This window comes from Lolium rigidum, chromosome 6 (assembly GCF_022539505.1).
Source record: "Lolium rigidum isolate FL_2022 chromosome 6, APGP_CSIRO_Lrig_0.1, whole genome shotgun sequence".
Taxonomy (NCBI): Eukaryota; Viridiplantae; Streptophyta; class Magnoliopsida; order Poales; family Poaceae; genus Lolium; species Lolium rigidum.
This window is the reverse complement of record NC_061513.1, coordinates 81,111,072-81,126,275: the sequence shown is the minus strand read 5'-3', so window position 1 is coordinate 81,126,275 and position 15,204 is coordinate 81,111,072. Positions and strand designations below refer to the sequence as shown.

Sequence of the window (15,204 nt, the reverse complement as noted above, 5' to 3'; positions counted from 1 at the left end):
CTTAGTTATGCATGTAAGAGGCAGGGGGATCGATACCTCCCATCTCCAAATAAAATTTTACAGTACGATTTTTTATTAGCGATCGTTTTTTCTTTACTGCAGAAAACGACCGGGCAAAAAAAAAGGAAAAACTCTGTTGTCACTCTGCATGGGCTGCTTCTTGGTCCTTCAACTGGGCTGGAAGGCAGTGCGGGACTCAGGGCATCTCCAACCGGGCGACCCAAACGGATGGCCCAGCGCGTCCGTTTTGGGCCGTTTGCGTGGCCGAGCGGACGCGCGGACAGCGGCCCGCGTCCGCGTGTCCGTTTGGGTCGCGCGCTGCGCCCAACGCGCGGACGCACCGCATAATCGGACAAATACGAAAAGAAACGAAACATGGAAATTTTAAACGATATTTCATAAACATATGCCCTATTTTGGGCAAAATTTATACATAGCCCTATTTTGGGCAAATAACTGACAAAAGAAGCCCTATATGGCTTTTAAATTTAAACTAAAAACCCTCTAGTAGGGTTTGGTCGGCGGCGCGGTGGCCGCCGGTGCGCCGCCTAGCCCCTGTGGGCAAAGTCGGCGTCGTCGTCGTCGTCGACGACGTCCCCGGGCGGCGAGGCACTGTTGTGGCTCGACCGCGCCGGGGACTCCGGCCACGGAGACCACAGGGCCTCCTCCCAGGCCGAGTGGGGGTCCGCAGCGACCCGAGGTAGCGGCGGCGCGGATAGCGGCGCCTCCTCCCCGAGGCGCTCGCCGCCCTCTCCGCCGGGCGCGGCGCCCGGCCTCCCGGCGGCGCCGCTCCTCCGCGCGACGCCCGGCCTCCTCGCCGCCGCTGCTCCTCGCGGCGCTCCTCGTCGGCGCGGCGCCCGGCCTCCTCCCGCCGCGCCGCTTCCTCCTCGTCCCGTCGCGCCCGACGGGCCCGGGCGTAGAGCACCCGGAGCTCCGCTTCCTCCTCCGCCGGCCGCGCCGCTTCCTCCAGCTCGGAGGTACGGATGGCATCTCGAAGGTCCGGCCAGTTGGCCTCCTCCTCCGCCGCCGAGATGAGCTTGGCGGCGCGGATGTCCGGGTCCTCCTCCGAGGACTCGGGCTTCGGCTCGAGCAGCAGCGGCGGCGGTTGCGGCAATGCCGCGCCGCCGCGGGCGGCCTCTCCGATGTGGAGGCCGCCTCGGTTTGCTGCCGATGGCCGCAGCGCCGGCGGAGGCCGGCGGCTGCTGCTCGCCTCGTCGTCGTGGGCTCCGGGAGCGAAACCGCGCTTCGGGGCCATGGCGGCGGTTTCTGCGGGAGTGGCGTGGGGACTGGAGTGGAGTTCCAGATCCCCTCCAGTCCCCATTTAATACCCTCCCGGGTCACCGCCAGGTGGGCCCAAAGGAGACGAGGCGACGGACGCCCGGACGCGAGCGGACGGCGCGTGCCATCCGCGGCCACGCAAACCTAGCCAATATTTGGGCCGGGTTTGCGTCGTTCCGGACGCCGTGGCCGTCCGCTTTTGCGGTGCATCGCCGCGTTGGGCCGGGATTTTGTCCGGATCGACCCATCCGGACGCGCGGGCGCGGGATGGGTCGCCCCGTTGGAGATGCCCTCAATCCGTTCCTACCTGAAGGAAGATCTTTCATGGGCTGCTCCAAATGCGGCCGAAAAAGAGGTCGTACTGTTTTTTTTCCTTCACTTATTTTCTCCTTGGGATATATCACTCATGGAAAGCCGACCTTTGCCAAGGTCGTTGTGTCTGTTCACCCTCGTTCTTTACGTGTCGAATGGCCAACATCCGGGCGTGCACATTTGCCCACAATGAATTGGAATGGGGTAGGCTAGAAAGCTTCTTCATCAGTTTGGTACTAAGTTAGTCTGTTAGTGTACATGATGTTGCTGGTTGTTGGTATTATAAGTACACAAATTCGAAGGCAGTCAGCTTCTGAAATTTATTTGATTAATGCTCTCCAGGCATATATCAGCGCACAATACGAAACTTCTTAATAGATGGAAGCAGGGTGCACAAACATTTTCCTTACACCGTAGAATGCACATGAATCGGGTGCGTCATGGCACCGTCTCCATTAAAGACATCACCCTCCCATTTTCAAAGCTGCTTGAGTCAGATGCCGGTACTGCCAAGCCAAATTTAGAAGACAATCCTATTACCACAAGGTTTCGCGCTGAGATATTCTGAGCTGTGGCAAGGTTTGCAAAGACACGTTCTGAAAAGAGAAAGGGGAATCCAAATGATGCCCCCAAGCAGGTGAACAAATCAACATATTTTTTTTCAGTAAATCGAAAGAAGGTATGCATGCAGATTGTAGTAGAGGCATTTTCTGTGTATGCCATCCTTGGGCAAGGCCAGCCGTGCTGCATTTTGCCAAATTTAAGATATGACCCTAAAGAGAAGACTGCAGTCCACACGAATCAAGTATTTTCTGGCTACCTCTATGCATAAAACAAAAGGAGGTAAATTACGACTGACTGAGCCTCATCCGTTATCATCACTTCAGCAGCACGTGTGACTTTAGAGCACTTCATTTATGAGACTATTGTCATTCCTTGTTCATCTCCTTCAACAGATTATTATGTCCACCGTTGAGGAGGATCCACGTGTGAGTTGCTCCTTAATCCGATGCTTGCAGGCATCATCCGTCTGAGATGTTGTCGGGGACTCGAGATTGATGGCATTGCACTCCTTGCATGTGTGACTACCCAGAGTGATTCTCTTCAACCCTACGGCTCGTTCCATGACAATCCTTATATAGTTCGTCACCTTGTCTTCCTCCTCGAACCCTATCATCACCAGCAACTTCAACTCGAGGTGCTTCAGATCCTTGGATGGTTCCCACACCACGTTGGTCTTCTGAGCACTATCCTTGGATGTTCCACCACAGGAATGTCGAGTCCGATTTAACTTCATGCATGGGCACAGAAAATTAGAAACATAGGAACATATATACCCCATGAAATTGGAAACATGTTTCTCACGGACTCTAACATGTCATACGGAGTATTAGAATGATCCGTATCCAGGATGAGAGCGTGGATTAAAATAGAAGAAGGTAAAGTAACAGACTTACTATAAGCTTTTGTAGGGCGGGTGCAGCTTCAAGGATAAACAAGGTCCAGCTCAGATCACATTCAGGAAAGATATTCCAGAACGTCATATCCGTCAGGTTGCTGAATATATCAGTGAGCTGCTTCGGATGTTGCTCCGGCCGAATCCAAATCTGCAGCAAGAGGAAGAACACAAATACACAGAAATCGGCGGAGAAAACTAAGATGTGATCGTGAATATGCATGAGGGCCCAGAAAGTAAGTTACCATCTGGCAGCCGAAATTGAGGTGCAGCTTCGACAGGTTCCTGGTATTCAACGAGAAGCACGCGCTGAGCGCGAACGGCGTCTGCCACGTCCTGGCACGACAGGCAATGTGGACGTTTTGAAGCTCGGGCACGTAGCCGAAACGCAGCGGGGGATTCTTTGAGCGCCACCGATGGCACGTCAGCCGCGCGAGCTTTGGGACGGAGACGAGGTCGATCTGGCTAAACTTACAGCGGATGAACACGAGCTCCGTAATCGCGGAGTTTGGCGCGTCGATCTTGAGCGCGGCAGAGCGCGGAACCAACCCGCAGGAGCGCAGGGATAGGCTTTTGAGCTTGTCGCAAGCGCCAATGAGGCTGGGAAAGTCGTAGTCCGGGAACTTGAGGCTCGTTAGGGACAGGCCAGTTAGCCACCGGAAGGCGACGGGGCAGTCGCGGGAGAACGACATGAAGTGCTTCCCCGATTCGGTGCGGCTGACGGCCTGAATTAGGTCAGGGGAAGGCCTGATTAACTCGAACTCGAAGCGTTCGGTCTCGCCGCGGCTCACGGTGTCCTCGATGGCGTGGCCGATGGAGCTCAGGTGAGGGGCCGACCGGTAGAAGGTGAGGCAGAGAGTCTTGATGGCACGCCTGCTCTTGCAGTCGCAGTTGCACCCAGACAGCAGCCTCCGTGTCGCACCCACGAACGCGTCCGAGATCTCGAGCAGCGTGGCTCCCTCGAAGTCGCCGACATTGAGGTGCAGGCGCTGGAGCTGGTGGGGAAGGTGCCGCCACCGCGTGGAGACCGCCCCTGCACGGACCGCCTCGCGCAAGTCGAGGCGTTCGAGGATTCCGAGGAGGAGGTCGTCTGGGAGCGCGCTAATTCGATCTTGACCTTGGCCGAGTTTGAACGGCGGCGGTGACTCCATGGCTGTAACCCCGATTGGGTGTGTTCGATCGACTGCTCTTGGTGAGATCTCAATGATCCAGCATGGTGGCCGCCGTTGTACGGAACAGAAGAGAGAATTAGGCCGATTGATGTGATTTAATTTCTGAGCGTCGATCGATCGATGAGGATTTATGCTCTGAGCGATGAGCGACGTGAATTTACAATTCAGCTAGGGAACCCTGAAAAATCCTTGTCAGCCACGGCCGGACCGTTTTTTTTTTCTTTTGAACATCAAGGAGATTTTATTAGCTGGTAAGAGCATCTCTACCAGAGCCCGTAAACATGCGAACTGTAAAAAGCGAGTTCAGATCACTGAACTCGTGTTTACGGATCGAAAAAATGTCGGCACGGATCAAAACCCCTAAAATAAAACTGTAAAAGAGCATATTCCTAAATATGCCATTGACCCACTTTTTTCCCCTTGCCTTCCCCTTCTTCTTCCTATGCGCTGCAATCTTGCTCAGGCCACCCACCCCGCTCCGGCCACCCACCCTGCGCTGCCCCGGCCCACCCGGCGCCGCCCCGGCCTCGCCGTGCCGCGCCTCGCGCCGCCCGGCCCCGTCCCGCCCCGACTTGGCCCCGCCTCGAGCCGCCCCGCGCTGCCCCGGCCCGTCCTGTGCCGCGCCGCACCGCTCCGCCCCGGCCTTGCGTCGCCCTGGCCTGCTGAACTCCAAAGAGGCTCAGGGAGAAAAAAGAACACCCTATTAGTTGAGGCGTTCCCCAATCTTAATTACATCATTTTCTTACACTCATGAAGGAAGAAGATCAAAAAAGGAAAAGGCTTCTTCTGAATTTTTCTCAGCCTGTGACTATAAATCTAGAAAAATGAAAAGCCGGGCAATCTTTCTTGCATCCGTTTCCTCCGGAGGCTGGGACGTGTTGTGCCTCCGGGTCCAACGTCGAACACGTGTCCAGCGAAACTGCTCCCGCACACCACACCACGTAATAGATGGCCCCACCTACAACACCTTATCTTCTTCCCCACCGCACCTTCTCAGCACATCTAGTAGTACTTCTTTTCTATCATACGAGCTCGCATCCGTTGCGCGCCGCCGCTGCCCACCATAGCGTGAGCTTGCCCCTGCCGCTACCCTCCGGCTCATCATGCTGCCATCCTCGAGCTCCCGCTGCCGCCGCTCTGGAGCACGTCCGGCGAGTCCTCTCTGCCTCCTACCTCCGGCGAGGCCTCTCAAATCTCCTACCTTCGCGAGAACCGGCGCTTCGAGGCGGTCTCCTCCAAATTTTGGTCCACTACGGCTCTCAATGATGTTGCTGGACTGGCCGGCTGGAACTGGAAGCACCGGCGGCCGCTGCTTTGCAACGTCTGCAGTGGCGTGTGGTTGTAGCATCGACGACAGTGGCTACTAGCACCCGCGATGGCCGGTGGTAGCATCGACGACGGCGGCTTGCAGCACCCCTGGTGGTCGATGGTAGCATAGGCAGCGGCCGGTGGTAGCACCGGTGATGGCACCTCGTAGCACCCCGGGTGATCGATGGTAGCATCGGTGGCGACCGGTGGTAGCACCGGCGACGGCGACTCGCAGCACCACGGGTGGTCGATGGTAGCATCAGCGGAGGCCGGTGGTAGCACCGGCAACGGCGGCTGGTAGATGCTCCAACGACCGGCTGCGGGAGCTACGAAGGTTGTCCGACCGAGCTGCAAAGGCCGGTTGTCAATGCTACAAAGCTGGCCGTGGGTGCTACCAACCCCCGGCGCCGGTGCTGCGACGGCGGGAGGATTTGCTACAAAACGTGACCGATGGTACTGCCAGCGTCAAGCGATGGAGCTGATGGCGACCGGCGGCACTGCTTCAAGCGGCGAACGGTGGTGCTGCGAGCGCGTGGCGGGGTTGCTACTAGACGGGGTCGTCGATGCTGTAGAGAATCACGGTGGTGCTCCGGCGGTGGTCTGCCGGCGGGGAGGCTCGGAGGAGAAGCTGGGAGGAAGGTGCTGGTATTGCCTTACATGTGAGAGCCTTTTGGGAACGGGTCATTTTTCCTCGTGCGAAGGCAGTGGGAGGAAGATGGGGAACGGACACGTGTCGTTTGCTGGACCCGGAGGTTCGGATCGTTTGATCCTCCGGAGGATTATCAGCATGGCCCATCAAAAAATGAGTACAATTGCCTAGCAAAACATGCTTTAGATCTTACTGAAGAACGCCAGCTGTGGATTGTTAGTCCTCCTGTGTTTCTACATCTATATCTATACCTAATAATAAAGGAGCTAAGGTTTCTGCCAAAATTTTCGTCCAACTTTTCTTTGGACGATTTTACCCTCCCACCAAAATACATAATACTGTAATTGCCATCCTACCGGTTCGTTTATTTCCGCCCTTCCAAACCACCCCGTGTTCATGCTCAACCCTAATTCGATCCAGCCCTGATTCGACCCAATCTCCTCTCGTGCCACACCCGGCCTCTCCTCTACTTATACACAGTCCCGTCAATTTGTCCCTCCCTTTCTTGTTGTCGATTCGATTGGAATCGGCTCCTGAAATCGGGGCGGCCAGCTGTGGAAGCTCGGCCACGGCGGAAGATCACAAGAGCACGTCGCGATCAAGACGCGTCCGATCAAACGAGCACTCGAGCAGATCAAATCAAATCCTTCCCGATTTCTTTCAAACTCTGATCTGGTCTTTGGGGCCATCCCCTGATCTTCCGTCTCTGGCCTCCCGCCGTCTTGCGTCGCCGCCCTGTTTGGGGGCAGATCGATGGCCGCGGTGTCCGTCCAGATCGATGGGCGACGGCATCTGTCTTTCGGGGCCTTCTTCGGCTTCAGGCAGGTGGTGCTGGCACACCCGGCTGAGATGGCGCCGAAGGCTGGAGACGCGCTGCACCGTCAGCTGGTGAAGGAGACTCGGCGCGCCGTGGATTTCGTCGTCTGAAGCCAGAGCGCCTCGCGACCGAGGCTATTGCCCGTCGTCCTCACCTCCCTCCGACAAGGCCATCCTGGAGACTGGAGTTGGTCCACAACCCGGTGTCCTCTGCAGGTAACGACGAGAAGTCAACTCGATTCATGAGGCCAAGGAGCTCTGCTTGAAAGGACTAATTGCGCCTCTCTCTCTGCACAAAATTTTCCAGTCGAATTGGTCAGTAACATACGACGTGCAAGGAATTGGAGTCCGGTGCTCTGGCCATGCCTGCTGGATGTTGTGCAATGCTATTCGTCCAGGACCAGGGCTAACCGCGCCTCTCTCTATGCACCAAATTTGCCAGTCTAGGCAATGCCGGAAATTCACAGGAAGGTAGTGTTTGAGGTTCTGGACAATTGAGGATCTCTTCGTTTGCCTGCTTTTCTTGGGGTGACCAATTTCTTTCTGAATTAAATGAAGGACTGGATTATTTCCTTGACCTTTTTGCAGGCATATATTAGTACAGGTCTTGTGGTCCTGCTTTTGGCATCTGGGCAGCAAATATAGATCTAATATTTGCCCCCTACAACTTGTTTTTGTCAGATTATCATTGCTGACTCTTTGTCCGTGAATTCATCATTATTATGATGGATATATTGGCTTCTTTCATATGATTTATCTATGAACAATTAGAACCGCGAAAACAGATGCTGCAGTGTAAATATGAAGCTATCAGACTACTGACGGAGAGGAAATTATTATACTTGATTTCTTTCTGGATTTTCAGAGTTTGAAGACTTATTTCAAATCCAGGCATTATTGAAAGTGACCTGGAGTCTGACACGATCTATACTATTTTATTCCAATCCAGGTATCATTATAATTGACCTGGAAACTTTTGATGCAGCATAACAAGTTTTGGAAGGAATTTGATATCATATAACAAGCTTGAATCTGCAAAATACCTGCAAGGCATAAACCTAGAGGCCCTCCATCTTCTATCATCAGATAAAACCTCATAGTTTACCGTACCTGGTGTCCATTGCTGAATTTTATCAATGCTTGAAGCTCTTGTTGTAGTTTGCTATATTGGTGCGCAGACTGCAAGATTTGAATGCTTAATTTGCTGACTGAATATGCAACGTTTATTAGTATACTAAGGTTGAGTAAGGACTGCATGATTATGATCCTGATTAGCTTACAGCTATTTGACAATGGAAAACCACACTTGCAGATAACTAAAGTTGATAACAAAGGAGCAGCACTTCATGGTTTTTATTTTTGCTGGGAGGTACAGTGTTGAATACTTCCATCTTGATGTGTTTCTAGGAGGGGAAACTCAAAAGTTAATATTTTTATTTGATGCAGAACTATGCTAACTATGCTTGAATTCAGGAGAGTGCATTCCACTATAAATTTTACTATTGTTGTGATCTTTCCGAAATCTTGGACTTGAACCAAAAAAATAGGTATGACTAGAGGAGATGAGCGGAGTCAGTCTTCTTCTTAGAGAAGGCCAATTTCGGCTCCCACTCTTGCCGTTGATGAAAACAAGCAGTGGCCTGGAAATCTTGTGGTAATTGGCAAACCTCAACGCTCAAGATCAATGTATTTGCTTGACAAACGTTCTAGATAACATGGAGCTTGGCAGCTTATACTTCTTATTATTTGCGTAAATCGATCATGTGTATAGGGAGGAAGCACTAAAGCACTGCAATGCTCTGATATCTAACTGTAATGTGCTAACTGAATGTGCCATGTTTATTAGAGTACTGAGGTTGAGCAAGGACTGCCTTCTTATCTAGAAGATCCTGATTAGCTTACAGCTATTTGACGATGGAAAATCAGACTTAACTAAGTTGACAATAAAGTAGCAGCAATTCATGTATTTTATTTTTGTGGAGAAGTACAGTGTTGACTGGTGTTGTTTTCAAATCGACTACAGAGCTGTGAAACAAATCGATAATGCCTCGATGTGGTATTGTGAACTTTTTCTGAACTTACCAGTGGAAAATGGCAATCCTTTTGTTCAGTGTCCCATGCAAGGATGTGGTTAAGAAAAAAGAAAAACAATTTGACGTTGGATCTTTCATTTCATGGTCTTCGGACAAGATTGGGAGTCAGTTCATTTTCTATTTTGAAGACAACTTAATTTACAGTTAAATAAAACAGCAGTGTGGATGCAAATTTCAATTTTTTAATTGGATGTATGTGCTATTTTATTAGAGATTGTTTTGCAAGCTATTTTTTTTACTAAAAATTATGTGAGAATTGGCATTTTTTATATAAAATAATTGTCATGTTGGCAAGTTGTCAGGTCTCGCCACCAAAACCCCTATAAACCATGTATGAGTCGCACCGGTAGGCAAGACGCACGAAGGTATACACACATCCTTTATGTTTAGGTTTTTCGTAAATTATCAGTTTTTTAGTAGAGTTTTTAAATCTCTTTTTAAAGTTTAGATTTTTTATTAACGTCATGACGCACCGTAGCAACGCACGGGCACTTCTGCTAGTCTATATCTATACCTAATAATAAAGGAGCTAAGGTTTCTGCCAAAAAGTTTCGTCAACGCTTTTTTTGGGACCGTTTTGCCCTCCCACCAAATCACATAATACTGAAATCTGCCATCATACCGGTTAGCTATTCTCTTTCTCTCCGCCCGTCACCTGCCTCGCTCGCGCTTGCTCCAGGCCGCACGCCCACCGCCGCCGGTTCCGCCTCTGCTCGCTTCGTCCTCCTCCTGGCCTACCTCGTCTTGCGCCACCATCCACATCGCCCTTCCGTTCGCTTCCGCCAGATCCTCTGCTCCGAATCCCCGATCGATCCCCTGCATCCACGTCCGCCCGCAGCACTCCTGCCTCGTTCCAAATCACGCGCGCACGCCGCTCCGCGTTGACTGCCGCTGCGCGCGGGCGCCCACCAGGCCCAAGCCACGAGCCGCTCGCATTCCTCCACTCGTCCGGTAGTCCCTGCGTGCCTCGCCCCAACCCAGCCGCCGCTCACCTGCTGGCCCACGCGCGCCGAAATCCCGGGGATCCCGAGTGGGTGGTCACGCGCATGCGGTGCTGGGCGAGGCGGCAGCGTGCAACGACATAGAGGCATCCCTGACAGAGTAGGTGAGTCTCTTGGACTGGGAGGTCTCCCGCCGACCGCGCGCGGCCCCTCTGCTCGTCCATGGCGTCGCGCGTCCTCTTGGCGTGGTGTTCGTGCGGTGAGGTCGGCGTGGTCATACATCCATGTCCGAGGCAGCGTCCGTGATCTATCTCGTCCGCGTTACCGGCGTGAGACGTAGGCAAACGTTGGAGTGCCGTGTTCCCGGCGCCGTGCATCCTTTCTAGATGTGTTCGCTGATGTTGCTTATATCAATCTGATTTTTTCTTAGTTGTTTGCTCACCACGCGCTGGAGTTTCTGCGGCTGGTCTGGCGAGGCTGTCGGCATCTCCTCCGTGTTCAGCTTGCCTGATATGCTCGTCAGACTAGGTGTTGCATCATTCGCCGGCTTGCTCGCTCGAGTTGGTGGTGTACGGGTTCTGTTCCGGACTGCAGTGTATGCCGTGCTTTCAGGCAGGGAGCCAGGGACTAAACAGACTCAATGCATATCTGCCAAACGTCTGATTAATAATAATGTGATGAATCATATTTCCTACTGTCCATTAAACGGGCCTGTATTGGGCTGTTGTAGGTCGTGTTGTAGAGGTTCTAAGAAGTAAAAAGAGAGAGAGAGGCGTATGCATATTTTCGGCCGAATAGTCCCACCTCGTTCCCTTACACTAAGATTTACCTGTTTATATACGTTCAGAAGTTACCTAGAATCAGCAAGCTGAAGATGGGAATCAATCAACAACATGATTGGTCTTAATCATACGTGGTGCAGCCTGATGTGCAATGAGAGGATCAAGCTGAAGATGGTGCAGCCTGATGGGCAAAAAATTGTGTTAGGAGACGTGCATGAATGGAGATGATGTTTCCCCAAGCTGAAGATGGTGCAGCCTGATGGGCAAAGAATTGTGTTGGAACACGTGCATGAATGGAGATGATGTTTCCTCAAGCTGAAGATGGTGCAGCCTGTGATATATCTGATCTAATCAAATCGACAGATGACAGAGGGAAGAGTAAGGGTGTGTTTGGTAGCCCGGGTGAAATCAAATATTCTCATCTCAACTCATCCAAACCAGTCATACCTTGTTTGTTAGACTGAGTCGGTCCATCACAACTTAGCTCACCTCATATGAAAAAGCCTCCTCAAAATGTCTTAAAATTTTATACCATATTTTGACAAATTTTAAAATGGTTATCTTCAAAATGTCTTATATTTTTATATATTTATGAACAAAGGTATTACATTATTATACTTAAATAAAATAAAAGATCTAAAAAGACGGTCTAAGGACAGTAATTTTTCGTACCAACAAAAATCCATACCTAAATTTACGTAATGGGATGAAATATAACAGTATTTAAATAATTTGACAATAATCTCGAACGGTGTTATGACCGGTATTTCTGTTATTTGAGAAGACGATAATACCGGTGGGTAACAGTATACCTAAATGTAATATATATGAAAAGAAAGAGCTGCATGTTGCCTAAAAGAGGAGGGGTTTACTGACACGAAATAGATATCACTCAGGGTGTTTTTCTGCAATGTGTATGAATCTCAAAGACGAAAGTTTTAGCACAATGATGTGAGGGGGTGACGGCGACACATTTCTGTATGTTTTCGAGGCTAAATAAAAGGATAAATCGAGGATGCGTACGATACACCTGAACGAGGAGGCGTCGTGGATGTGCTAAGGATAGCTAATTTCTTCCTACTTGATCAAAAAAAATCTCACCTATTGTAAGTTTTGAAAGGTCTCGCGGCACACATACCGGCATATGTGAACCAAGAAGAGAGTGGAGGATGTGTGACTATGAAGGTGGAAGAAGCGTGAGACAAAATCCTTGATCATGAGTATTCAATATAAAACAATCTGATATAAATAGAAAACTGGTGTTATTTGAGTTTAAATTTGATCGAGGTATATCTAAAGCCTTCATTGTGCAACTTTATGAGACTAATTTTAGAGATGTGTATGTGTTCGGCCGTAGCAACGCACGGGCACTTTTGCTAGTATAGCTATAAACATCCGTCACCAATAAAGCTAAGCGTGTGTTTTGCCCTAGAAAAGATACACATCCACAAATCATGACTAAACTTAGCCATGGTGCCATTTTCCTCCTGTAGCAGAGACGGACAGGAGATCACCTCAGGTTCCAGCATATATCAATCACAAGTGAAACAAAATGCACTCTTACGAATGATTAATTAATATTAATAAGCGAGATTAACCATAAGTATATAATTGGGGATGTAGCTCAAATGGTAGAGCACTTATTTAGCTTATAAGAGGAAGGGGGATCGATACCTCCCATCTCCAAATAATTTTAACTTTTACCTCCCATCTCCAAATAATTTTAACTTTTTGTTGTTTTTATGGCGGATCGTTTTTTCTTTCTTGCAGAACACGGGCAGATAAAAAAGAAAGGGAAGACTGATGTGACTCTGCATGGGCTACTTATTGGTTCTTTTGTTGGGCTGGAACGTCCATCCCCTGTTGGGCCATGCCCCACTCATATTAGCCAGCTACAACGACACAGGGTCCACTAAACAAAAGCCAACTTAGTATCCTCGCTGCTGGATAAGTAGGGATGTAAATAGATCGGATCGGATCGGATATTGCTCTTACCATATCATTTACCATATTTTTGTAACGGATTCGGATCGGAGCGGATAATAGTCGGATGCGGATTCGGATGCGGATTATATCGGATTACGGATATGGAGCGGATTCGGACCGAACTCGGATCGGAAACGGATTATTAAGAAAATATACACATAAAAAATAGAAGTATGCTTTTCTATGTAAAATATGCTTGTAATTATAGAATATAGCTAAATGTACACACTATTTTCTACAATAAAACAATTTGTGTACTAATAGCATACATATTTTGGTCAATGAACTAACTATATTGTCTAAATATTTAGGGTTGGGCTAATTTTATCGGATTATCCTCTTTGTAGACCTCGGATAATCCGCAAAAAATGACGGATAATCCGTATCCGTCGGATAGTATCAATACCATATCCTCTACCACATCTGCTGGATATCCGCTTGATCACTATCCGCATTCGTATCCATATCCGGCGGATTTCTAAAAATGCATACCATATCCTAAAAAATGGATATGGATGCGGATTCGGAGCGGAAATTATCCATACCATTTACATCCCTATGGATAAGTTGCTCAACTGTGTCGACTACATGGAGAGGCAGCAGGGGCTGATCCACCAACAGGAGCTTGCGCAATGAGTTGTCTTACAACTCCAAGCTTTTCTAAAGAGCTACAGGGGTGTTGGCGCTAAAAATCGTATCCAGCCAGTCGGCTTAATTTTATTTTAGCGCCATCTAGGCGCGACTATTAATCCGGTGTCTCTTGGCCGAACCTAATCCACATGGTGCTAGCGAGGGTGCTGGACGTACGGGAAATAAGGTGGACTAGCTCTGACGGTGAGATGGACCGCCTCGTCTCCCGAGACGTTCAGGCGATGCATCCCGCCGACGGCCACACGGCGGTGAAAATACGCGCCACCGCCTTTAGCTTCCCGCCCTTTCCACCGCTTTTCGCCCCTGTCTTCGCGCTTTTCTCGCTATATGTAGGTGTGGCCGCTATTGGTGCTGCACATCTAAACTCAGATCTGCAAATTTTCTCTCTCATGGCTTCTACCGATCTAGCTAGCTCTAATCTACGCGGAGGCGGAGGTGTTGCGCGCCTCGAACTAACCCTCTCCACCAGGCTACCGGTGCCTCCCGGATGGAGGATGAGCTCCGGAGGCATGCCGGTCTCTCCCGTTCCATAAGGTGCGGCTCGTCGTGCGGCCATCACTCACCACTTCTACGTCGAGCTCACGCCCGAGGAGCAGATGGATTCCCACTGGGATCCTGACAACAACGCAACTTGGGGTGCCTTCTTCACCAATCGGCGGGAGAGTGAGATCACCAGGTATGAGGGGAATGGGCCGCCTCCTATGAACAACAATGAGGCTGGACTCTCGAAAGTGTGATGGACCACATCATGGCGGGCAATTACCCCTGCCAGACCTCCACTTCCAGTTGAAGAATGGCGACAACGGGTGTGGCGGCTTCACCATCCAGGATCCCTCGCCCCCGCTCGGACATCTTTAGCTCGTGCGACCGCGGCCGGAGTGGTAGGTGCCTCCGGAGTATGCCATGGCTACACACAATTACAGACGCGCCGGCAACCCTGAGGAGTATCCGGGCCAGCGTGCTGCCATATGCGCCTCCGTGGAACCCAATCCGCTGGTGTCGGTGGATTACACTAGTCCTGGTGTGGGAGGAGGAGGAGCACCTAGTCCTGGTGTGGGAGAAGGAGGAGTAGGCCTAACATGCGCACCGTAGCGACTACAGCCAAGGCTCTTGCCGTTGCAACCACCGGTCCCTGCAGTGTGCGCAACCACAACTGCAACTTGCACAACCACCTCCGCGGAGGTTCCTGCCCTGCGCTCCAAGCGACGACGACGATTTTGAAGACATGCACTACAGGGCTAGACAAGAGTATGATTAGTTTTTCTTAAATTGCATATGTGATAAAATATTGTTTAAATTTTCGATTGTATATGGAGACTACAGCCCAACCGCCCCATTTACATGAACGTGTCGGTGTCCCCCCGCCCCACTTTCAATTGTAATCAGTGTTTCTATAGGTCAGAAAAAGGGATTTGAATTTATTGTTAAACCATGTAGTTTTGCTCTTTCTTTTTCTTCGTTAATGGTATAAACAGAAGGCCTTCGGCCCGGCTTTATATATAAAGCCCTCGTGGCAACGAACATGTCACAACATACAATAAACGTTTGAGACCGACCACACCCACTCTAACTAAGACAGAAATCCATACATAAGCCTCACAGGCAACCCACAACAGGAAAATAAAAAAGGATAAACGTCTAAGTCGACGCCTCCTGTGCCGCTCCGGTCCTCGTCCTTGCATGAAGCCGCCTAAGCTCTCCCATCGCCTCATCCAAAAGTCCCCTGTTCCGCTGTTTGACCAAAACCCTCCAACTCTGTA

General features: G+C 50.5%; 1 protein-coding gene across 1 annotated transcript; it reads right to left on the bottom strand.

Annotated features, from left to right (window-relative positions):
• Window positions 1-2,539: 2,539 nt before the first annotated feature.
• On the bottom strand, window positions 2,540-4,197 carry LOC124660623. The gene is made up of 3 exons (XM_047198454.1): window positions 3,292-4,197; window positions 3,048-3,197; window positions 2,540-2,881 (listed from the first exon to the last, which is right to left on the bottom strand). The coding sequence occupies exons 1-3, from the start codon at window positions 4,195-4,197 to the stop codon at window positions 2,540-2,542; spliced, it is 1,398 nt and encodes a 465-aa protein (XP_047054410.1).
• Between the last annotated feature and the right edge of the window lie 11,007 nt (window positions 4,198-15,204).

Bases quoted from the DNA above. Each gene is read 5' to 3' on its own strand.
- LOC124660623 (XM_047198454.1), bottom strand. From the start codon at position 4,197: ATGGAGTCACCGCCGCCGTTCAAACTCGGCCAAGGTCAAGATCGAATT. The intron at 3,198-3,291 runs GTAACTTACTTT...CTCTTGCTGCAG, and splicing joins TCAATTTCGGCTGCCAGATG to ATTTGGATTCGGCCGGAGCA. The intron at 2,882-3,047 runs GTAAGTCTGTTA...CCATGCATGAAG, and splicing joins CCGCCCTACAAAAGCTTATA to TTAAATCGGACTCGACATTC.